The 25,081-nt window shown below is 37.5% G+C and overlaps 2 protein-coding genes across 6 annotated transcripts in view; one reads left to right on the plus strand and one right to left on the minus strand.

Moving 5' to 3' along the window:
• Positions 1-677: 677 nt before the first annotated feature.
• On the plus strand, positions 678-1,245 carry LOC132155773 (nuclear pore complex protein Nup205-like). The gene is made up of 2 exons (XM_059564467.1): positions 678-987; positions 1,065-1,245. Exons 1-2 carry the CDS (start codon positions 791-793, stop codon positions 1,243-1,245), a joined length of 378 nt encoding a protein of 125 aa, XP_059420450.1. The 5' UTR covers positions 678-790.
• Positions 1,246-4,916: 3,671 nt separating this feature from the next.
• The window catches only part of LOC132156282 (FYVE, RhoGEF and PH domain-containing protein 4-like), a 45,345-nt gene continuing 25,180 nt past the window's right edge, over positions 4,917-25,081 (minus strand). For all 5 annotated transcript variants that reach the window (XM_059565214.1, XM_059565215.1, XM_059565217.1 and 2 more), the window contains 16 exons: positions 21,540-21,680; positions 19,398-19,560; positions 13,099-13,507; positions 9,861-9,950; positions 9,575-9,720; positions 9,328-9,484; positions 9,015-9,153; positions 8,877-8,935; positions 8,559-8,705; positions 8,270-8,442; positions 8,112-8,142; positions 7,943-8,023; positions 7,301-7,435; positions 7,083-7,229; positions 5,645-5,785; positions 4,917-5,555 (listed from right to left, as the gene is read on the minus strand). In XM_059565214.1, the coding sequence (XP_059421197.1) occupies positions 5,304-5,555; positions 5,645-5,785; positions 7,083-7,229; positions 7,301-7,435; positions 7,943-8,023; positions 8,112-8,142; positions 8,270-8,442; positions 8,559-8,705; positions 8,877-8,935; positions 9,015-9,153; positions 9,328-9,484; positions 9,575-9,720; positions 9,861-9,950; positions 13,099-13,507; positions 19,398-19,560; positions 21,540-21,680 (2,411 nt within the window). In that variant the 3' untranslated portion in view covers positions 4,917-5,303. The remainder of the gene's footprint in view (positions 5,556-5,644; positions 5,786-7,082; positions 7,230-7,300; positions 7,436-7,942; positions 8,024-8,111; positions 8,143-8,269; positions 8,443-8,558; positions 8,706-8,876; positions 8,936-9,014; positions 9,154-9,327; positions 9,485-9,574; positions 9,721-9,860; positions 9,951-13,098; positions 13,508-19,397; positions 19,561-21,539; positions 21,681-25,081) is intronic.

Below are 25,081 nucleotides of genomic sequence, written 5' to 3' on the forward strand. Positions count from 1 at the left end.
CAAAAATACATTGAATGGGTCAAAATTATTGATTTTTCGTTTATGCGAAAAAATCATTTGGATATTAAATAAAGATTATGTTCCATGAAGATATTTTGTAAATTTCCAACCATAAATATATCAAAACTTAATTTTTGGATTAGTAATATGTATTTTGCCAAGAATTCATCTGGACAACTTTAAAGGTAATGTTCTCACTATTTAGACTTTTTTTTTCACCCTCAGATTTTCAAATAGTTGTATCTTGGCAAAATATTGTCTGATCCTAATACATCAATTGAAAACTTATTTATTAAGCTTTCAGATGATGTATAAATCTCAGTTTCGAAAAATTGACACTTAAGACTAGTTTTGTGGTCCAGGGTCACATTTATAAAAAATATATGCAAATATAATAATACTGAATTTACAGGTACCTCCATGTGGGATCGTTTGACTGCCCCTGAAGATTGTTTCTCCAAGCTGCAGAGAGAAAACCTGACCATCATCGAGAGTTACGGCACCGCGCTCATGGAGGTGGTGTGCACAGATGCTTGTGACGGCCATGAGATTGGCAGGGGGAGAGCAAACAATTCAACATAACCTTACCGAGTTCTTGAGAAATTAGTTATTATAACAGTAAGACCTCCAAATGGCTAGTGAGTTGAGTCGAGGACATCGTCTCTTTTCCAGATGCTGGCTCTGGCTGTGTTGGACAGGGTGCTGTCTATAGACAGACAGGGCCAGTGGCTGGTGTACCTGTGTAACAGCGGGTACCTGCGTGTGCTGGTTGAGAGCTTGAGACAGGACGATGTGGCCCTGCAAACTCTGCTCACACCTCAGCCTCCACTGCTCAAACCACTCTACATCTATGAGTCCAAAATGGCACTGCTTGACCCGTGTGGCTAAGACAGCACAGGGTGCGATGGAGCTCCTGCGCTGGGGGCTGGTCGCTCAGCTGGTGGAGTGTCAGGTGTTTCACATGCTCCCTCAGAATGTCACGCTCAGGTCTGTACTTTATAATCTAGTGACTAAGTTACAGATGAACATGTCCTGTCATCTTCCTCTCTGTGTCTCTCTTCCAGAGTGTTTGAGCAGAGAGATCCATCAGGGTTTATTCCTAGTCCTCTAGAGCGATACAGACAGATCCTGCTGCCTACCCTCAGACTGATGCAGGTCATCTTGACCTCCACCACCACGCATCACCAGCAGGGGGCGGCACGGGTACTTAAACATCCAAGAAATGCTTCCTCTGAAACGGGCTGAATCCATAGACAGTAAAAGAAATGGACACAGCGACCCCATTGGAACTCAATTGAGACAAGTGAAGCCCATTTTTAGCGTTTTTTAGCACTTCCGTTTCGTATATCTGCAGAGACAGACGCTGCTGTAGTAGAGCCTTAAATTTGCTTGTTTGATTCAAATGTTCAAATTTAGGATGTATAATATGTCTGTCTGTGTGCAAAGCTGTGCCAGAGTCTGGTGACTGGTTCTGGTGGAGTGGAAAAGATCCCATCAGTGCAGAGAAACTTGCTTGCCAAGCGCAGACTCGTCCAGCTGGTCAACAGTCGAGCCAAACTTCTTGCCCTCTGCTCCTGTATCCTAACACAGTAAAGACTGCCTGAGAAATCCAGAGATGATCCAGTCTGCTTTTCAAAATAACTTTTGACTGTTTATTCGGTTACATTTTTTGACGATTGCAATCTGACACTCAGTATGTTGGAAACCGTTGCATGTTTTTCCTTGACATTTCTCTGAAGATGTCATTGAGACGTGCCTGTTTGTGTTTTGGCGCCATCTAGAGTTCTACTTGCTGTACTGCACTCCCACTTACCCCAAAGACGAGTAGTATGAAGCTTGCCAAAGACTCACTTCTGCCAGGTTACAGAGGTCAGCTGTCTTTCGATCTAGTCTTCAAAGATCAATCAGTTTTGGGGTGTTTTTAACTGCATGAGAGACACATTTATTGCTTTCTGTGCAGATCCTAGTGGCAGCAGAGGTTTAAGCGTGTCAAGAGTGAGCCAGCAGGATCTTGAACAGCTTCTCTTCTCTTCTCTTCTCTTCTCTTCTCTTCTCTTCTCTTCTCTTCTCTTCTCTTCTCTTCTCTTCTCTTCTCTTCTCTTCTCTTCTCTTCTCTTCTCTTCTCTCAAAAACTGTGACACTTCTCTGTGTGATGTGGCGAACAGCTTCAATGAGCCATTACAGAGGAAGCTGCTGGAGGTGGAGCGTCTGTATAGCAAAACCTGCTCGCGTCACACCTTCATCCAGGCCCTGACACGCGGGATCCGAGGCCTAGTGCATCACGCCAGAGGCTGATCACTCCCATACATGTAAATTCTCTCAAATAGTGTAAAACATTACTCTTTTGTATTAAGAAGCAAATAATTGCTTTTTGTAGTTTTGATAACTATCAATCAACAGATTACATTTTCTTGCTCGGAAGATCTCTGTATTAGATATCTGCTTTTTTTTTTTCAAATGTGTTTAATAAATGGTTTTTTAAACAGACAGACCAGTTGTTCCTGTGATTTTTATTTTTCTTAATCAGGATGCTAAGTACTGTTGCTTGAGCAAATAAAGCAGTTTTTGTTTCTGGTGATTCGCATAGTCAAGAGCAGAGGCACAAAACCATTGCAAGATAATCTTGTTTTATTTTACAAGGTACACTTTATAGAAGGCAGTAAAGTGTGTCATCTTCAGTTTAATTTGTATGTATAAAACAGGCTCTGTCTCAGTTTTGAGAGCTGTTGTAGCTTTACAGTGGAAGAGATTCTGGGACAGAGAGAAAACCAGCAGATTACATTCAGATTGCATGGTAAGGATTCTTTCGATTGGCAACAATGAACATACATCCATGTTTTAATACAGAAACTCACGTTCAATATACCAACCTTGTTGTTGCCATAGTTTGCCTGTAAAAATATGTAACTACATTTATAAATGTCATAGGCACATCCCATTCAAAAATATGGACTGTGGAATCAACAACTGGTTGACAAGGACAATGATATGACTAAAATTCTTAGCTGTGATATTTGTCAAGGTCAAGCAGCTTTAAAATTGTTCATTGTTACCACATGGCAGAGTTTCCCAGAAACATCAAACAAGTGGTTTATTTTCTTTTTAAATAAATTCAGATTAAGATTAAGATCGAGTGTGAAAGAGGGCCTGTAACGCACAATGTTGGTGTGTTGAAAGTTAAAAAATTAATTCCCAGTAATGTTAAGAATATGCAGAATGATGTACTTTAAGTCTGAAAGAAATAAATGAACATGCATATTTCTTAAATACAAAGGGATGAATAAATGGTCCGATCTACACAGAGACTGAAAACCGAATTGTGTGCTATGTAAAATCATGCATTTCTGCTATAAATTATTTTTAAATAATAAAATTATAATTACAATATTTAAAGAACATATACATATCCCTGCTCCAGCGGGCCTTCTGAGTGTGATTGTGCTGCCCACAGTAGATATACAGAACAAAACCACCTCCATTAGACAAATAAAGGTCCGTTACAGAAATCATCACACAAATTTGATGTACAACCAGTTATTCCATTAAATCCCGAATCTATTACCATGATTAGAGAGCTGATATAGAAGTCTGGGGGTTGACTGCTGATCTATTGACACCAAAGCCACAATTTTGTTCATGTTTGATTACAATGTGCTTTTAAATGAGGAAAAGAGAAACGGCTAATAACCGAGCGAAACATTATTCACATGGTCTCGACTGCTGTTGTTCCGTTTCAGAAACTGAGCCGAGGTACAGCAGACTTTTAGATCCGTCAAAAACTTGATGTCGGATGTGCTGAGGCACTGCAAACCAGAAAGTGGCATTGATGCTCACTTAAGTACATCCCTCATAAGAGACATGTTCCTTGTTGGTCCTGGACTGCCGCTAGTGGTTAGGATTGGTTAATACTGTCCTAGGAGGGTTGCAACGGTATGATATTTTGGCGTCTCGGTATACAATATTTGAATATATTTTAGCTGCACTTAAGCTAAACATGGGAACCCTCTCATTTGAAACATTCATATAAAAGAGTAAAATTCAGGACAGAGACTAAATGAATAGGCTACTCACGCAAAACAAACTTTTATACAAACATTCAAATTGCACATAATGTAGTTTTCATAAAAAACAGACATAAATTATTATTAACAGGTTAAGCTCCTTTCTTCTAGCTATCTATCAAAATTTCCTGAGGTAAATGTGACTTCTTTTCGTGGTCAAAACACTGATTGGGCGATTAAATGAGGTCTAATACATTTCAAGTAGGTCTTCTAAATCTTTCACCATACCTTCTGATGTTCATTCACGTTTATTTCATAGTAGTAAAGATGAAGATGATGTACATCACTGAGATGTCTATTTTGATGTCTACATTTAAAGTTGCATCCGCAAGATGTATTTTTAGAGTGTTTGCTCATCTGCAATACGTCTGTAAGATGTCGTGCAGACGTACGTGTGCTATCTGGTTTAACGCATGCTCCACTACTACAGCTTACTACATAGGCAGACACAACGATTAAAAGAGCGCCAAAAACAGCATTTCTTATTTGGGTTTCATGATAAAATTGACAGAATTTGAAGGCTTAAGACTTTGTTTCTTATCAGACAGGTCATTGTGCTACAAGTTTGGAGAAGCTCTATTCAGCCTCGCATCTCTTTCACGCATGTGCAGTTGAGATTCTCAGTCCAGTTGCATTTAAGCAATAGACGATTTTAATACTATGATATACCAGTATACCGCTGCAACACAACCAAGGATCAACAATGTTGACAACACACCATGTCTGCTTGCCATAATGAAGGAGCTTCTATTGCATGCGGAGCATTTTGCATCTGAATGCTATTTATATTTGCAGTAAATTGCAATCTTGTCTTTTGGAAAACGCCAATGTCCTGCATATACAAATCAATTATTATTATTTTTTTTAAATGGTGTCGACACATCTGGATTTTTGCCTCAATATACTATACATACAACATGTTAATGTTCTGAATTGTACAATTTTTACATTAGGCTAAAAACAGTGCTGCGTCAGCTGTAGTATAGTGTGATGATGGAATAGCATGTCTGTTTCTCCATGTGTTCACATGTGCTCCGTTTGCATCCTTTGTGAACTTCAAATCTCTCAGGTAAGAATGAAGCTGATATCCATATGCTTTCTGGATGTGTTCGAATCCAAATGGATCTTTAGAACAACTGGACCAGCAGTGATGGCGCAGCAAGCGGGAGCGTAAACACTCTTCTTACCGACAGCATTGCCACGTCAGTACTAAAATCTTCAACAAGAGTTTGCTCTCTTTGCTCAGACGCCATTAGAGCTCGGCTCTTGGGGGATTTCCGTAGAATGGTGTTCTTCAGGCGATTTTGGTACCTCTCCTGTCACTGCCATACGTATCACTTTGAGCCAGCGCTGTTTCAGTTCCTCGCTCTCTGCTGCAAAGCTGTGGACTGATTTCGACTGAGAGATTCTGAAGCTCGCGGGAGGGTCGGTGGGTCTTGGGCTGTCCTCCACCTGGTAGCCGAGCAGAGGAATCGAGGACTGGGCCTTGACATCCTGTGAGGACAGTAAATCTTTGTTTAGTAAACGGAAGTGCTGTGCAGGAACAGAAATAAGACAGTTCAGTGAGAAACAAGCACACTGACCTGAGGTGCTCTGTACAAGTAGAGAACTAGAGCTTCTTTTTGAGGAATGATACACCAGACTTTCTGCCATGGCTTGTTCTTCTCGCAGTACTGCAGGAAGCCACACATGATACTGTTGCCCGAGAACTGAGCAGCTTCAATCTGTGAGGAAGAAGCAGTGAAGTTTAGCACACTAGTATAAATGCTTCATCACTCCCATATTAGATGACAGCATGAATTTCATGAAGCGTGTCTGGGTCATATTTCACTTCAACATGAAAAGAAATCATTTTTCCAAAGAAACCTAAGGATATACATGACTATATATATATATATATATATATATATATATATATATATATATATAGACACAATGTTTCTTCAGTATATATAGGTTTTGTCCTAATTAAAACTATTTCTGATTCATTTACATCTCCAGTTTTCAGATAAAATTAAAAACTAAATAGCAAACCATCCAGACACATTCCAAAAATAAGAAAAAAAGAGGGAATAATATGCTTAAACATGGTGAAAATAAAATTATGGTCCAAGCATTGCCCTAATTCATGCTATATAGTTAAAAATTGTAAATATTGTAAAGTATGCATGAATCATGAAAGTATCTCTTAATTTGCCTTATTTCAATAATCAAATAACTAACCAAATAATATTGTAATGACAATCATCCTGTTAATGATAAATAACAATGACAAAAACTAAAAAGTAAAATACATGGATTCAATAACAAGGCTTCGTTTAATTTATGCAAAATGTAATTTACTATTTTTTATTGTAATTGTGAGGTGAAATATGAATCTGACATTCACTGAAAGTGAGTAAATCAAAGAATTAAAAAAAAAAAGCCAAAGAACAGTGTAAGTTTCAGTTTTTCAGTAATCATGATAAGTAAGAGCATTTCATCAAGAGTCAGTTTGCTTCCATGATACACAAAGTGACAATTTAGAACAGGGAACAAGCAAAACTATCACTTCACAAATGTATTTTAAAAATGATTTGCATAATCAGCTTTGTTGCTTTGCTCTCTCTTCTAAAGTGTTACCAAACCAGAACATTCAAAAATAAAGAGTACCAGTGATAACACTTTATAATAAGCCTTATTAATAATATTAAGTTAACAGATCATGAATTCATGTAAATTTGTTAAAAATGAAACATTCAAATATTTATAAATATACATCAACCACTGATCTGTTAAGCAATACTGAATGTTTGTTAATGACTGGTTACTGCAGGTTATTATAAAGTGTTACCGACCGATCTTACCGCTGATGAATTCACCACAACAGTTCGTGGACGTCGCAATTTCTTCCGTAACTGTATATATGTATATATATATATAAAGGTTATATGATGTCCTGTTTTCTGACAGTACAGTGCGTGGTAATTGATACATAACAAAATGCAGTTTTAAGCTCAGGTCACATGATCCTGAATTCACCTCTAGAATGCCCTTCTTCTTGCCCTCCCTCTCCTCGCTGTCTATATGGCCGGTCAGGATGCAGAAACAGTCTTTGCACACCTTGCTCATCTTATTCCCGTCATATTCCAGAGTGGTTTTGTAGTCTGAACACTTCCAGCAGACCACCTGAATGAAACAGACATTTCAGCGCATGAAAGGCGATTTAAAACGAATGCTTTTGGTTTGCTGCTGCTTACGTATCCGCAGGCCCGACAGTGATGTCTCCTGCGTGTGATGGCGTTAAAGGCTTCTTTGCACTTCATGCACATGGTCACCTCATTGTCTCGGATCCAGCGAGGGGCTCTTTTACCCAGCTCTGATATCTTAAGATCCTACACGGAAATATAGACATGATATGATAAAAACAAATACAAACAAACAAATCTGGAATACTATGACTGTATACTCCTGGGAATGTGTGTATTATATGCATACATAAGTACATATACACCAAAAAATGACCCTCTGACTTATACAATAAGTCTGAAACATCTAATAACAGTAGCATTATCATTCATAGTACTTATTTCTAGAATTGAGACATAATGCAATGGCTAAATAAATAAATACAAATAATTTACATTTAAATTGTTAAATGAGTTAATTAAAATAATTTAAAAACTAAAATAGCTGAAAAATAAATGTAAAAATGTAAAATTAATATCGGTCTTATGCCATTTCATTGTCTATAATGTTATTCATTTCAATAATATTTCAATAAATATTTAATTGATTTAAGTAATTTTCATTTAATTGTTAATTTCAATAATATTTCAATCATTTTGTTCTTTTAGAACATAGTTTAGGTGAATAGTACACTTCTGAGAAGACATACTGACCGTAACTTCCTCCACATCTTTGAATGCTGACTTAAAGGTCTCATTTTTCTGGAGGGAGATGTCTATTGTGTTCTGGAATGCCTAAACACAAATGAAGCCAATTTTAAAAATGGACTTGCAATGACTTGATTATAATCAGCATAAGTGACAGCTGATATTGCATTTTTACCTTTATCCAGCTTTCTTTATCCTGTTCAGAGCTGTAATAAGGCAACAATTAAAACCATTTACCTTAAGGCAACCATTAAAAACAACCTATATTGAATGAGATACAGTATGCATTAGGATTTCTAGAAAGATGGCAAGCACAGACGGTCTGCTCTGTACCTGGCCTGCAGCTCCAGTGTCCGTTCCTTTCCGGAAACCTGAAAGGTGTGAGGATAATCCTCATTGTATGTCTCCATCACCTTCATGCCTTCAATCCCGATACGTGTGCGGACCGTAAACTTCTGTCCCACCAAGCTGAACTTGGGAACGCAGTACAGCAGCATGTTGTTGAACTGTGGGAAGACGTTAATAGAGATTTAAGATAATAAATTGCCAAATGCTCCTATACTCATATTAACTCATCAATGGTTACAAATCCTCAGCATGGACAACAGTTACTTGTCCTTACCAGGAAGAGATATCTGTCCATGGCTGAAGTGTTTCTGGCTGCCAGTTTTAGAATATGACCCTCCTTTATTAACTCATTTGAGGCGTTCACAATGTCCTCTTCCTCTCCCAGCATCTCATAAATCTCCAGCAATTTCTTAAGGTTTTCCTGAGAGACAGAAGACAGTATAAACAGAAAGGCCACAAAACGACATTTTTTGAAGATGTTATTGAAACAAGAGGCAGAGATATTGAGTAAGTGACTGAACCGACTCTATTAAAAAAGGATTGTTAGACGTAATCTAGAGTTTCAGTCCTACAGCAGAGGAAAAACACTCACTGTTTTCCTAATGGCGGTGTTGGAATGAGTGGCAGCCGTGGCAATGATCTCTAATGACTCTGCGAAGACAAGGGTTTTACATTAAGAAATGGTCATGTTATAATTCTGGTTTAGGAATCTGCTCGCTCCTGAACTCACTTTCGGCATCCCGCTGGTCTATGTGATCCTGAGGAAGTTTCTTCAGATAGTCTTTGAGCAGCATCTCGTACCGTGGCACTCTCTGAACGGGCTCCAACATGTGGTGCTGCAAGGACAGACTGCCACATACTTCCTGACGCTAAGCACACAAACATACACATATGAAGGCTAAAACAAAAAGATATATCCAGAGAGAGTAAAGCAATATCTGCCAGACTGATTAAATCAGCTGTAATTTCGCTTTTTTGAAATGATCTGTCGTAGTATCGAAAGTAATAAACTGCAGTTTAATACTTAATACATCAATGATCACCTGGATTTCCAGAATGATGGCTTTAAACGGAGGTGATCGATCTGTCCACTGCTTCAGGAGATCCATGGCATGATCAAAGTTCTTCACATATTCAGCGTACATCTTTAGAAAGGGAGTGAGTTTCTGTAGGATGTCCCCAATGCGAGGTGTTTCCGTCCTAGAGAAACAAATCTCAGAGCATTAAGACCATATTCCTACTGAATAAACCAAAACCGATATCTGCGAAGAGAGAGTGGGAATGTCTTACCATTCTCCCATGCGTTTTTCCAGGTCAGGCAAAAGGAACTGGCTGTGGAAGGTATGAATGGAAGAGATGTTGGAAAAGATGTTTTTCACCACATCCACAGGGAACGTATCTTTTCTGGCTTCTTCTATCAGCTTGGCATAAAACACCTGCAGAGCCAGAACGAGATTATGTATGATCTACTATCTTTAACTTAACAGTACTGGTTTCCCGCTCAGGGTCTCGCAGGAGTTTGGTCAGAGTCTATGAAAAAAGCAAAAAATGTTTGAATACCCAAATGAGCTCTTACCTTATCTAGCAAGTTGAGTCGTGCAACATAAGCCTTCTCTGTCTGCAGAAGTTCATTTACTATCTTGTAGAGTTTCTGCTCATTGGTTTCCTAAACAAAAGTAGTTGAATATGAACACCTCATCCGATGCAAATCAACAGATTTTTTTTTATCCTTTTTCTGTTTCTTTGGCCTGATGTTTCATGAAAATGATAATGTTTCAAAGACCTATAATGGTTAATAATATCGCATTAAACATAGAATATAAAATATATCAAATATTTATAAATAAAAGAATAGTAGTATGATCAATTTTGTTCAAATTGCATAAATGACAATGAAAATAATGATTTCTTAGCAAAATAGAACTTTTTTTCCACACACACACACACACACACACACACACACACACACACACACACACACACACACACACACACACACACACACACACACACACACACACACACACACACACACAGATATATTCTATATTCACCCTTTACAATTAAAAGTAGACCAAGTTCACATTTTAATTAACAAAAGTTTGTTTTTAAACTTTTCTGTCCTTGGCAGCTCTTCTTGAGGCATTATAAATAATTCAGATTGTCTAAAATTCTGAGCTTTGGGCTTGTGTTAACTTAAATTATACAAGATATGTTTGTTGGATTTTGCTGAGAGGGAACTAACACTGCAGATGTGTCTTTGGCGTGACACCCAGCTCAGCACAGCAGTTCACATGGCTGAAGGGAAACAGAGATCTGAACCTAAGGGTCAAGGGCAAAGCCAATTCAGAGGCTGACTCCCACTCCACCTACATTCCTCACCTCCCCATAACATTTTTCCCCTTCTTTCTCTCTATCACACCCATACACAACTGAACATCCACTGGCATGCACTCGCTGTACACGCTAAGGTCTCTTAAAGGAACTTCCTGATGTACACTGCCCACATGTACACTTCCTGATGTACACTATCTGCCTGTCAGCAATTTGAAGACACATCACGTCTATCTCTTCTTATCAGAATCCACTATTTCAGACACCCTCTAAATCTTAGCTGATGAAAGAAACCAGGCTAACTTCCAATACATCCAGCCTTTGGCACAGCTGAGTGCAATTCAAAAGAAGCTCATTGTTGAAACGTAATTCAGAGGACAGGAAAAGAAAGGAGGGCTGAAAAAGGAAACAAGTTAAGCTAATCAAAGAGGGAGTGGTGTGGACAGAGGATGGATGGTCTGTGTACTTGAAGCTTCAAGCGTTTTCACATTCACAGAAAATCGGTCCTTACATTTTATTAACATTTTAAGTTAATATAAATGTAATACCATTAAAATAATTAAAACTATAAAATAACTCAAATGGAAGTATGTAAATAAATAAATAAAATAAATTACATACTGACCAAAAATGCTCACCAAAATGATATTATTTATGATAAATAAATAATCAAAAACATTAAAATATCATAATTGACATAAAAAAAATAAAGCTATGAAAAAACACAGATGGAGGTAAGTCAGTTACGTAGTATTATGTACAAACAATATTAACCATAATAAAATACATATGTAAAACAATAAAACATTCTAATTCAAAATTTTCAAAATGTAATTAATCTTTAAAATAATTAAAACTACAAAATAATTCCACTTCTATTCTGTCCACTTTTTGTTATGTGGTGACCAACGATAATACTATTATGATAATGATAATAATAATAATAGCTAAACTATGATACAACACAAATAGAATCAAGCTAATTATGTATAGACCAAAAATAGTTTTAAAATCGTTAATAAAACAAGTTAATAAAACCATAACTAACAATGGAAATATGGGAACTATTTAGTGACCTAAAATGTTAAACAATTCTGAAACTTGACTGTATTCTATTTCTAGATTCCAGCCTTGAAACATTTTCTTAACCAACTTCAGGAGGTGCATGCTGGGATGCTTTAAAAATGACACTTAAAGAGTACACATGCTGGACCCTTGCTGATTGTATTTCTATAACTATCCAGTTCAACGCATCCATTCCAAACAAGTTATTTCATTTATTTATCAATTTACTGATTACATGACTAAATTTTTAAACTTTTTAAAACCATATCATACATTTCAGTCAAGAGACTGACTAATCAACTTTTGATTGTCTATATCATCTAGTGCAGGGGTCAGCAACATCGAAACATGTAATCACTGGCACACAAGCAATAGGAACAACTGCATTCCCATGTACATTTTGAAGTATTCATTCCTCATAGACACAAAGTCTGTTAGGAGCCATAAATACTATGTGTGAGAATTAACCTACGCTAGTCTACAGATGTGCACGGCTTCTGCAAACCTTTCGCGCAAACGCTGCACAAGTGGGCATACAAGGTGCTGCTTGTGGTAAAGTCTGTTTAGCTTCAGTCAAACTACGCAATTGGCGGCATGACAGCTTATAGTTTATTCTGCATTTTTGTTGCTCATAGCAATAAATAAATTACTGCTATAAATGATGGTTATTTTGCAGTCGGTATATACCATGTGTGTGAATGACAACATTGACATACACTGGTGTCTACACTGAAAATCTGTTTTTTAAAGTGTCATTTAAACATTAGAATAAGCTATTTTTTTTTTAAGTAAAAAAAACTATTTATGAAAATATGCTTCTGAAATATTTAAGATTCTGCATTAAGATTCTGAGCTGGTGGGTGGACACAGTGGTTACCCGGAAAAATGTAAAATAGCACTTCATGCCCAAAAGTTTGCGAACCCCAGATCTGGTGGAAGGATGCCATTAAATACAATTAATTTTCTTGAAAAAAATATAGATTTCATTCATACTGGCAATACAGTATATAGCAGCTATTTTCACCCTTTAGCCGTGAATATACTCACAATATAAAAAAGCGCTTGAGTGCATAAGTGTACCATAATGGCAGATTTTGTCATCTGACGCAAGTCTACATATTCAATATCTATGAGATTTAAAAAACAAAACTGAAAGTGTTAATCCATGTGCAATGTTTTCTTCAGAGGAAATGAAGGCCTGGTCGTAAGTCTAAAGGTTCAAGAAAACAAAAAAAAAACAGGCTCTAATGTGAACGTCAGCATGTAAATCTGGCACATGAGACAGCACATTGAGGTGTCAAATAACTGTGTGCCAGTGTCACTTCCGACTCCATTAATACACTCACACTCACACAGACAGACAACATCGGAGCGGATCTTTGCAGAATACAACAAAATTTCCTTTCACATCTTACCTTCTGCTCTGGGATGCTGTTCATCACAACGTCATGCTGCTCTGGCTCTTTCCTCTCCTCCTCGGCCTGTTCTGTGTGAGCGTGAGGCGGGTCTACACAGTCCTCTTCCATAATTTCCTTCTTAGCCCCATCGCCGTCATCTCCATTCAGCAGTCCCTGGCTGTCTATCCTCTCAACCGGAGCTGTGTCATGTGTAATTTCATCCATGTCCTGATTAAAGTCCTGTTCTTTGTTCTTTTGGTTTAGAACCCCATTGGGGGGTTTGAGAGCATGATCTGGGCTGTTCGCAGCAGAGCTGGAGTCTGTGGGCTGCTCCGTCTGTCTCTGGTAGTTTTTGCGAGCCGGGCTGCAGTTGGGAGATCTGCTGACCTGCTTCAGAGGAGCGCCCTCCCTCCGACTGTCTGTGTGACTGTGAGCAAGAGAGAGAGACAGACAGAGTAGAGGAAGGTCACCTTCTTTAGAGTCAGAGAACTCCAAAAAATAACTTTTACCACTAACAGAGTTGGTGAACGGAAAGATGCAGAGAAGGATGTGTCGTTTGTGTAAATGTGAAGCTATTAAAAGAAGTGTTGAACAAACTTCCTGTGTCTTGTGGGGCGGTGATGTGTGTGCTTGCAGGGGACGTGTAAATGTGCTGGTCATGGGAAGAGTGGAGGAAAAGAGGAGGATGGGAGGAACAGGGAGGGTGAGGAGAGGTAGAATGCGGCTGCAGTGTCCCATGAGACAAGGCTGCCCTACTTTACAATACATGCCAACATGCAGGAACACACATTTACACACTCAAGAGAGTGAGACGGTCTTTCAGGAACAGTGGGAGCAAACTATAAAATATATAAGAGCTCATATACAGTCCTTCCAGACAGTCTGGTCATACTTTTATCACCCAGAAGGGGTTTATTTTGTGATAATGACCAGATGACTGGACAGGAACCCACTTATTACACGGCTGCTTATTGAATAAATAAATAAATAAATGGACATGAAATATTATTTTAGTTTAAATGATTTTACTATGAGACATCAAGTTGAGCCACTTTGTAAATATTTTATATATTAGGTTTTATGCAAAAATACAGCTTTTAAATGTATTAATCTATTAGTAAATGTCCAAATTAACATTAAGAATAAGAAATGCTTGAGATTTTAATTGTTAGTTCATGTTAACTAATCTAATTAACTATTAATGTAACAAATGCCTCGTTTTGAATTCTGGCTCAAAATGATAGAGCGTGTCACGTATATCGATTGACCAATCAAAATTGATTCATTCCAGAGTGCCGTGTAATAAGAACACTTTTTCTTTTTTTGACTGATGAACAATAAATAATAGAGATGCACAAAATAGAAATTGTGACAATACCAATAATAAATATTTTTATATCATATAAATAAAATAAATATTTTATATCATATAACTGAATTAATATTTTGACTTGGCCGGTTTTACCTTATTGTTTCTGTATAAGCATTTTACATGTAAAATCAGGCATTAGACTATTACAATGTACAATAGTTGAATAAATATTATATAAAATATGATATAGAAAAAATTTGGGGAAAAAATTAATCTTGATAATATTTGCTTCTTATGATGATAAAATTCTAATATCGGTGATATGGTCACTGATATATTGTGCATCACTGATATATTGTGCATAATCATCAAAACCACATAAGTAAACTGTAAAAACATAACCCATTCATGACTTTACACGAGCGTGCATAAAAGAACAAAATTAAGCCAAAATATAAAGCTTTGTGGTTCATGCACACACACACACACACACACACACACACACACACACACACACACACACACACACACACACACACACACACACACACACACACACACACACACAGATATCCTGCACCTCCAGCTGTTTCCCTGTCTATGGCCCACCTGCCCTCTAGATCAGATAGCGTTTCCTGTGAGATAGAAAATGGAGATGTGGATCTGAGGGTACAGAGCACCACAGTGAACACTCCAGATTATACACTTCTATTAATAAGCTGTTGAGCTCTGGACCACTGAGATGGATTAATATGTGCTATCTAATATTTTGTTCAGTGCATGACTCAAAACATTTCAAATCTGTCCTGCGCAAAGAACAAAAGGTAAGTCTTTGTAATCTGGTATGATGAACTGCAATCACAAAAAGGCATATCTGGAAAACAAAATTAATTTATCGAGTTAAACCACACAAGTAGGGCGGTATGGATTTCATTGTTTTTTTCCCAGGAGGTTGTAAACCAACCCCGTGCAGTTGTCTGAGGTCATGGGTCTTCGGTCAGCCCAGGCCAGACAGCTGCAGGAGTTATCAGACCCCGGTTTACTCCATCAACCCGTGCACTCTCCCTTTGCTCCATAGCTTACAGGATGAATTCCTGCACAGATTCTGACCCACACACAACACAATGGCACTAGACCAGCAGGCAAAACATGATAAGGGCTCGCAGGGGTTTATTTGAGCGGAACTGAGGTTAATGGTCAGTCTATTTTGTTACAGTGGCCATATGATTTCATGTGAACTACACTGATGCTGAGCTACAGACTTATAGCAGATGAAGTTAATGAGTATTATGCAAAAAAAAAAATGCTTTGCAATGAATGGTTAAGGGGAGTTATTAGTGTTTAAATCCATGTAACCATAGTAAAAACAGTAATCCACTGTCTCAAGAGGCTTGTTTCATTAAACAGCAGCAAAAGCAATGTGATATAAGACACCATTGTTTAATAAATAATTAAATGCATTCACATTAAAATAATTTTGCCAATAATATAGTATATTGGGAATTGCATGTTACTTGAAGAGACTTTCACAATTGTTTTGCTACAGAACAATTACATACAGTCACACCTCAAATTTCAGGCACTGGATATTTAGCAACTTGTTATCAACCTATGTTTTTTAAATCATTCAATAATTTCAAAATTCAGGACAGTGTGTAATTTATGTTTTAGAATGCAATGTGAAAGTCTCTTCAAATAATGGGAACCACAGATCTTATTTTACTCTTAAAACCCATTAGAAATTCCAGAGGGAGGCCTTGGTGAATTAGCCTTCAGGTTGTCCTACAAATGACTGAACAGCTAGCTCTGTTGGCAGCAGTAAAAGTAAAACATACTGTAGAGTAAGGCATGAGCCAGGGAAAAAGTCTAAATCATTGCACTTTGTTGAAATGCACTTTAAGCACTTTCAAAAAAGTTGTACCCGAGCTAACAGTGAAGAAAGGATGGCTAGAAATAAATTGATAAATCAGCCTTACCTTCTATGTTAAAGTTTCATCACATACAACACTAAATGTCTCATACAAAACCAGTTCTTTTCACAATACTTGAGAAACTCTGAACAGAACGTTAGAGTAAAACCAGCTTCTGCTTTTTGATCTTCTTGTGTAATGTCAGGGAAGACATTTCTTTACAGTACTTTAAACATGTTACACAGCTTACTCTGATTTCAAAATATTTCCCTCTATATTTTGTACAAACAGTACACAAATGAATAATTGTATATATATATGCATATATATATATTTATATATATATACTTACTTTTATATACTTGGGATGCACTAAATTGATCAAAAGTGGCAGTAAAGACATTTCTAATGTTGCAAAAGATTTGCTGTCATAAATGCTGTTCTTCTGAACTTTCTATTCAAGAAAGCTGTGAAAAATGTATCACGGTTTCCAAACAAATGTTTTTAACATTGATAATAAGCAATGTTTCTTGAGCATCAAAGAAGACTGGAGTAATGGCTGCTCAAAATTCAGCTTCGCATCACAAAAATACATTCTTTTTAACCCTCTGGAGAAGTTTTGTCATGCCTTGACATTTGTGCTTTTTTCAGTTTCTTATAAATATCTAAATGGGTAAAGACTAATCTCACTGTAATCAGCACAAACTGGGCTGTAATAATATGTGAAATGCATGTATGTACATGATTGTGTTTTTGACAAAAAAAATATTATGCGTGGTTAGTGAAAAACTAAAAATGTTAAAACGCTTGAATAAGGCAAAAAAACACATAAAGAACAATGGTTCCCGGGATTTTTGAGAACTGGAGCTTGTAGCCTAGAATTTCTCTTTCTAAATTATGTGAAAATCATCTTGTTTACTCACTCACAGAAAACAATATATTGATTTAAATTTTCTAAGACACTTTTTGTTGGTAAAAGTCATATGCGAGTAGGCGTCAACTACCATGAATATCATTGTGATTTACACCTGAGAAGACAAAGGGCCGCATAATGAGCTGCATAATGAGCCTTTAGGTCAGCTGTGTGTCACTGAGAGTGAGGAGTTACAAGAGAGAATGTGAGGACAAAATAAATCTATATCATTTTATGTTTGTAGTTTATTAAGAATATATTTAATTATCCCACAACATAATTTAATATCCACTTGGGGGAGCAGTTAAACAGTTTATTAGAAACAATCAAAGCTGACTTTCAAACAAATTGTTTGGCATGCTTACTCCAGTCACACAATCCTTCAGAAATCCTTTTAACAATCTTATTTTCTACAAAAAAAAAAAAACGTTCGTTGTTATTATTATCATCATTATTATTAATGTTGAAAAGAGCTGAGAATATTTTTCTGGGTTTTTAGGGGGAATAAATGGAAAGAAAAGCATTGTTTTTACATTTGTTACAGTTATCTATTTGTTACATTTATATTATTTACCTCAAGCTTTCGAAGGGTATAGTGTTGTATATTGTTATTGAAACTTCATAATGTTTCACTTGATTATACATTTAGTCAGGAATTATAGTTTGGAAAAAGTCTAACTAGTAAAACGTTTACACGTTATGTGAAAAATAGTACACGTATATAAATAAATAAACAGAGACCTACTCATGTTTATGATCTCTGCTGAATAAAGTGCTTCATTCTTTTTTTCTGAGGAAATCCATTTCTCAAATCCTCAACCACATCACATCTTTTTGGGGTGAATTATGTGTTATTCCTCTCATTGCGAAGCAAACAGTAAAATAAAAAAACTTGAACAGTCTCGCTGCTGGCCCTGTCCCAAATGGCACACTCCGGACTTGTGGACTTGCTCAGAGTCCACACTTCGGTGACGTCATGTAGTGCAGACCTATAGGGCCCTTAGCGCGAGTCCGCGAGGGTGCATTGAGAGGTATTTTGGGACAGACTCGATCATCACGCCGGAAACAGGAAGAAGGTCTGGTTGTTGTTGTTGGAGCTGCAGGTCGATATGCTGCCGATTGTTGTTGTTGTTTAGGGTTAGGGCCTGCTTTTACAGTTCTATAATTGTAAATGCCACCTGGGCATTAGAATAGATGTCATGGTTATTTAAATGATAAATACATTTGTACATAATAATACATAATGTTAAATTTTAACACAAAATTAAAATGAGTTTAAGAAAAATGTATAGGTTTCAATATTCATACTACGTTTATATGACTCATAAAGCCATGACATTCGGTTCTATTTATGTAATGAATCATAATGCGATCGTATTATTTAACGCGCTATTATTATGTTTGAGATATCAACTGGTCGATAATGTTTGTATAACTGTAAGTAACAACTGGTAAAATGTACGCCTATGTCATAAAAAACATTAATACTTTTACACTTAAATATTCTCTTCTCAGCCATGTTTACAGTCCGTGAGCGAAATATCCTCCCATCTGTTGTCTGATTGGTCTTTCGCAAGGATTCCTGGGTAGTTGAAGTGCGTGGAGCCTGCTTCTATGCGGGCTTCGCGGAAGACCGCTTCAAGGGTACAAAGGGTACTTTTTATCCAAAAAAAAGTAGACCCGTTACAGATTCGATTGATGTATTGCTCTTATCTGTACGATTAAAACTGAAAGTGTAATTTAAGTTCTTTTCGGGGTTATCAGGAGAAAATGACTCAAAACGCGTATCCGCGTTAATCGACTTGATAGGGTTAAATACACAAAAACAGTAACTTTTAATTGCAATAATATTTCTGTTTTTACTGTTTTTTTTATTCAATAAATGCAGCATTGGTGAGACATCTTTCAAAAACATTTTACTGACTTAAACTTTTGAAGAGTAGTGTACTAATGAGAAAACACTATAATCAAACTTCCTCAAACTGTAAGCTACAGTAATGGCAGGATATATGAATATATGAGACATATGAAATATGTCTGATCATATAACAGCCAGACGTGTTTGTCCGAAGCGACCAAAAGCAAACAAGATGAAAGAAACAGTAAACTTATGTCAGACTATGTCAGTATATACATATCAGCGAACAGAGGAAAGAGAGGGAGATATTGATCCCAAGTGTACCTGTTCTCCTCAAAGTGACTGATGAGGTTGGACACTAGGCCCCTCCCTTTTGCTCCTCCTACTCCTCCCCCCTCCATGCTGGGATCGATGGGTGACGTTCCAGCAGCCAGAGGAAAGGAGACTTCCGTCACCGTACTCTGAAGGTGTGGTGGCTTAGGAGGCACTGCAGGAAAACAAAAAGGGGACACAGATTATGTTTACTATGCTAATGTAACAAACCAATATTTACTTATTATACACGATCCAAGATTACCATTACATGACCAGTGTGAGTGGAATCAGGTTCCACAATCTCCACGCCATAAGCAGCATGAATTTACAGGAACGAGTGCCCTGGATTAGTTACATGTCTTGCTTAAAGGTACAGGTTGTAGGACCTGCCACTAGAGGGCGCACTATCAAAACAATAACAATCGCGTGGTTTGATGACGCTAAGAAGGAGCATGGAATGATGGGATTTGTTGTCTTCTACCCAACCGCTGACGGCCATCAATTAGACGGAAAGATAAATCATGGATTTAACGCGAGTTCAATGATTTGCGCAAGTAGATTACATACAAAGTCAATGCAAAGACGAGACCAGACTATGGATCAGACGCGTCCTCGCGCGGGTCTAGAGAATATTAAGCTTGTTGATCGTTATAATAGCGTGATCGGCATCTCTTTCTAGTTGAAATTTGTCACGAAGCCACTTCCGCATTTGTCCATGACACTGTTATCATGTGGTTTCTACGTCAGTAAAGGCGGTCACAAAGGGCAACTAACATCATTGACAGGCGACTGCACTGCCCCGTGTCACTGTTTAGAATGGGAATTTTCTCATGATTTACAAATAGTTGAAAACATTAGAGATATTGTTAGTAATCCGCTGGAAAAAATATATAACATTAGCCTAGTGGTTTTTGGATATTTTACTGCAATTATCTTACAAATTGTACCTTTAAGGGCAAACCAGCCCCAGAGCTTTCACTACACCTTTAATCGCATTTAAGGAAGTGTAATACAAAGTGCCGAAACAGAACATAAACGTGGGAAATTCCCTAAGTTGTTTTAAGGAAGCACTTGGGTTATTGCAGAAGGGAGGGCCACTGCCCTGCAGAGTTTAGCTCCAAACCCAATGAAACACACCTGAGCTAATCAAGGTCTTCAGACTCACTAGGAACCTTCAAGAAAGTGTGTTTTGGAGCTAAACTCTACAGGATATTGGCCCTCCAAGAGAAGGACTGGACACCTATGGTCACCACAAGGTGGCAGTGTAGCTTTAGTATATAGCGATGGAACCTGAAATACTCGGAAAGGTGAGATGAAGTGTATCTGAAAGCCAAAGAGTGACAGCTGATCTAAGTCAGTTTGATAGGGTGGATACATTTCATACATATCTAATTCACTAAATGTGGTCTTTGAGGTTTATGTCACTGGGCTTTTTGCTTTTCATTTTACATGAGTTTTATAAAAGAGGAACTTGATGCCTTTCTGTTAATCATATCCGCAGCAGATGCCCTGAATACTTTTCAGCAAATTTGCAGAGCGATGACAATGTAGAACTTTAGCGTCTGTAACCACCTATAGAACTGACTTTTTTTCTTTTTTTTTTTGAATTAACAGAGGTTTAACTGTGACTCTTATCACTAGGAAATCATTCACACTTTTCAAACACGACAGAGAATCTGCTTAGTGATCGAACACAGGTTCAGGGGCGCTATGAGGGTGTTGTACAGCACTGTTATTTCAACATTAATCAGTAGCCACGCTGATTTGAATCCTGTTTATGGTAACATTCAGTGTCCAGGGCCTGTTATAAAGGGAAAGATGTGTTTAAAAAAAGGTTTCAGAAAGAGCTTTAACAATGATGCCATAGATGAACCATTTGGGGTTCCTCAAAGTGAACAATTCTTAAAAGAACTTTTTATTTCTAAGTGTGAAGAACATTTTAATAATCTAAAGAACATTATTTTCCATTATAAAGAACCTTTTGTGCAATGGTAAGGTTCCAGGGATATTAAAGGTTCTCCACAGAAGCATTAATGTCAATATACCCCCATAGATGAGTTTGCATGTATTTCTGCTACTTCTTTAGCATGTATTCTGTGGAATTTTGGAAGGACTTGTGTGTCTGTGCATACGGTGGGCATTTATCCATACCTTGTGGTTTGAGATGGGGTGGAATCCGTCGGCCTGAAACTCTTCCATTTACTCCAGTAACGCTCTTTTTGCTGTATCTACAACCATGACTCAACTTCTCACTGCGATGATCTTGCTCATTAGGAATATGGCTAGCAACGGCTGAAGGACAGAAAAAAAGTATGGGTATAATTGGGATGGTAGCAGTTTCGAAAGCAGTTTGTTTTATCTAATTGCTTATAAGCCATACTGTGTGCAAACTTCAGTTGAGTGGCAAGAACATGCAGTACTAACAGTGTTCTGGTAAATACACTCTTTATGCAGAAGTGAAATGCAAGAGGTCTGTTTTTTTTGTGCTCCTGATATCAGTCAGGGCTGGTATAAAAGTGGCCTTGAAACTAAAAGTGACTTAAACTTGAAACAAAGACTAAAAATAACCACAAGTTCCTCTGTGTCTAATGCAGAACAGATAAATAACCAGCTTGTTTGGATGATTAATATTCAACCTGCTATGAGGAAGCTTTTTTGTTCACCTCAACCAAGAAATGTTTCCTGAAAAACAGCTTTGGCAAATACGGTAAGGCATGCACGTATCTGTAGACAATGACAGCTGACCTTGAAAAGTACAGATCTAAAAATGGCTGAATTTTTTTTTTCATGTGCAACACAGTGATCTGTTTTAAAATAACTACATGAAAATGATCTTGGTTCCCACGTTGTAGAAGAAAAACAAACTTTCCAAAACAACAAGAACAACATTTCAGTAAGCTATATTTTACTGCAAAAGTTGGACTAGTGATACAGTCTGCTCTCATAAAAATTAACAAGGTCTTTTGGAAAAGAATTAGAAAAAACAAAGGACTACAGACATGTCCATAACCACTAAAATAATGACACAGATATATTAATTAATACAGTTTGTAGTACCAGCATCAAGTCAACATGAAATGACTTTGCAAGTCATTGTACTTCCATAACCAATAAAGATATGGGACATGGGTTTATCCATCAGAAAACGTCTGGATCACAGAAACATTCTTTGGCAGGTTTTTGGAGGAAAAGGACAAAAAAAATAAGAGGACAATAAAATAAGAGAACCTGGTGATGTCATGCAAAAAGTAAAGTATTTTCAGAGGCAGAGCAAAAGATTTTGATGTTAAGTTACTGTAAAATGTTAATGTGAATTCCATTTCAGAATTCCTCTTTTGTTTCCGTAATGTACTTTCATGTGAAGCAGGATATGCAACAAGAAAATACAATTAAGGACGGGAACTGACTCGATCTTGAATGCTACATACCATAATGAAGCCAGACTGAAAACAAGTCTTCAAAGCTAATGCAAGTATGCAGTCTCTATTAGCTAATACTATCTCCCTGTGCGAGGACGTCAACAGAAAAGAAAACATTAAAGTATTACATTATTTAAATTTTTTTTAAAGACATGCACCAATAAATCATTCACAATCAGATGAGGAATGTGTATTGAGGAAGTAAACAGGGTTCATTTTGAATTTCGCTCGCATTAACCTATGCTGTACCATTCACTCATATTAGTAAGTATGGGAGAAACCACTACACAAGGTTCAGTGTGTCCAGTTTTCTTAATAGCCAATTGGTAAAGTCATTGCATCACTAAACCTGCATAGATGCAGCCCAAACAGTCAATGTTCTGAAATGCACACTTGTGACTATTCACGTGGACTGGCTTTATACCAACCTGAAATATGTGACCACAAAACCAGTCTTAAAGTGGCGCTATTATGGAAGTGAATGAAAACATCCAGCAAAGTTTGAAATCTAAAAGTGCACCATGTATAATGTTTTTTTCTGACTGAGTCATGAAAACGAGTCGTTTTTAAAACGAATCTTTAGCTTTTTCAAGGTGACGTCAAACTGAAACATTAGCATATTTATGCCCGCCCACTTGTTGTGTGCGCAGACCCGGGAAAACTTGAACCTCCCTTCCCTCAAACACCGTAGTGGATTCCTGTGGAGAAGACGCTGTGCTCTGCACTGTGAGGGGAAATCCGTTAGGGTACGTCGAAAAACTCATTTTCTCCACCAACTTCAAAATCATCCGAAATCGCTGCAGAAGCACCGACCCAGTGTTTACAAAGTGAACATGCAAGGATGGTCAAACAGTCTTTCCAAAAAAAAAAAAAAACTTTTAAACAACAATGTAGGACGATTTTGAAGTTGGAGGAGAAAAGTGTTGGGAGGTTTAAGACATACCCTGTCTTGAACCGTTGTACACAGAGTATGCATGCGCATCGCAGAGCTGAACAAGACTTGCAAAAAGTGTATAATCTGTATTTATTTTTTTAAGAAAATTACCAATCGTTTCGTTATATAAGTTGTGACTGATAAATTATTTGCGACTGAAGAAAGGGAGACATGAACATCTTGGATGACATGGGGGTGAGTAAATTATCAGGATATTTTTATTCTGAAAGTGGAGTAATTCTTTTAAAAACTCGTCGTCATGTACTCTGAAGCCTACTGTAGCATGCAAAATACGTTTTTAGTTCGCTCCGCGCAGCTTGTACGTATATATCTGTAGCAATATCTGTTCACTCGCAATTGTCTAGAAATGTATGGATGAATAGTGAATGCTTGTCATTGTTATTACTTGTAGTTCTGATAAAGAATACAGTAATACGTTCATGTACAAACTGCAGTGCTTTATCAACACGTTTCTGCATTGGGCTAACACATATAACATGGCTGTTTGGGTATATACCACCAAGCTGTGGGCAAGTAATGGTTGATGGGCGTTCTGTTATTGACCTGCACTACACACAGTAGACCAATCATGACAGACTGGGTCATCAGACCAATCACCACAGTTTAGCGTCACACAAAGGAGGAGTTTGAAAAATCAATCGTTAAAGAAATCGCTTGGGAGTCATTAGCCGCATTTCCACTGTAGGGCCAAAACCGGGCGTGCTAGTGCGTGCCACGGCCAGTCGCAATTCCACTGTTACTTCTGGTGCTTGATTGTGCCACGTTGGTGCTTCCTCGGCGCCAATGTCCCGGGTTTTTTGGCCCGACGAAAACCTTGGCCAAAGCGGGCCAGCTGGGGCTAGAGGAGTGGTTATGAACAAAGGCGGAGTTTCTCCACGTCTGGAGTCGTCAGCCGCGGATCATTTCAGAAAGCTAACAGCTATAACACCAGCATTAAATACTTTTTTAAATAAATTGAGCTCAAAACTCACTTTCAGTCAGCAGCGAGTGTTTGAAATAACTTGATCCGATGTGGATTATAATCACTAAACAAGGCAGAAATATTTATAAGCGATGCAATATGCACGCTAGGCATTAACATCACCATAGTAAACATGGTAAATGCGACTACTTGAAGAAATCAGATGTCAGCTCTTAATCTCTATCACAATTGTGTACTAATTTTGTAACATATTTTATCTGTCATAAGTCTCGTTATGTCTCGAGTTTAGCTCCACGTAGCCTAGGCCTAGCTAGGTCATAAAAATATAATAATTGTTTTTGTTCGGGAGCTTTTATAAAAATATAGAAATTATAATTCTTTCAAAATGTGATGTATA

The sequence above is a fragment of the Carassius carassius genome, chromosome 13 (genome assembly GCF_963082965.1).
Source record: "Carassius carassius chromosome 13, fCarCar2.1, whole genome shotgun sequence".
In the NCBI taxonomy this organism is placed as follows: Eukaryota; Metazoa; Chordata; class Actinopteri; order Cypriniformes; family Cyprinidae; genus Carassius; species Carassius carassius.

Excerpts from the sequence above, each read along its gene's own strand:
- LOC132155773 (XM_059564467.1), top strand. The coding sequence starts at position 791 with ATGTGGCCCTGCAAACTCTGCTCACACCTCAGCCTCCACTGCTCAAAC. Across the intron at positions 988-1,064 it reads CCTCAGAATGTCACGCTCAG|AGTGTTTGAGCAGAGAGATC; the intron begins GTCTGTACTTTA and ends TCTCTCTTCCAG.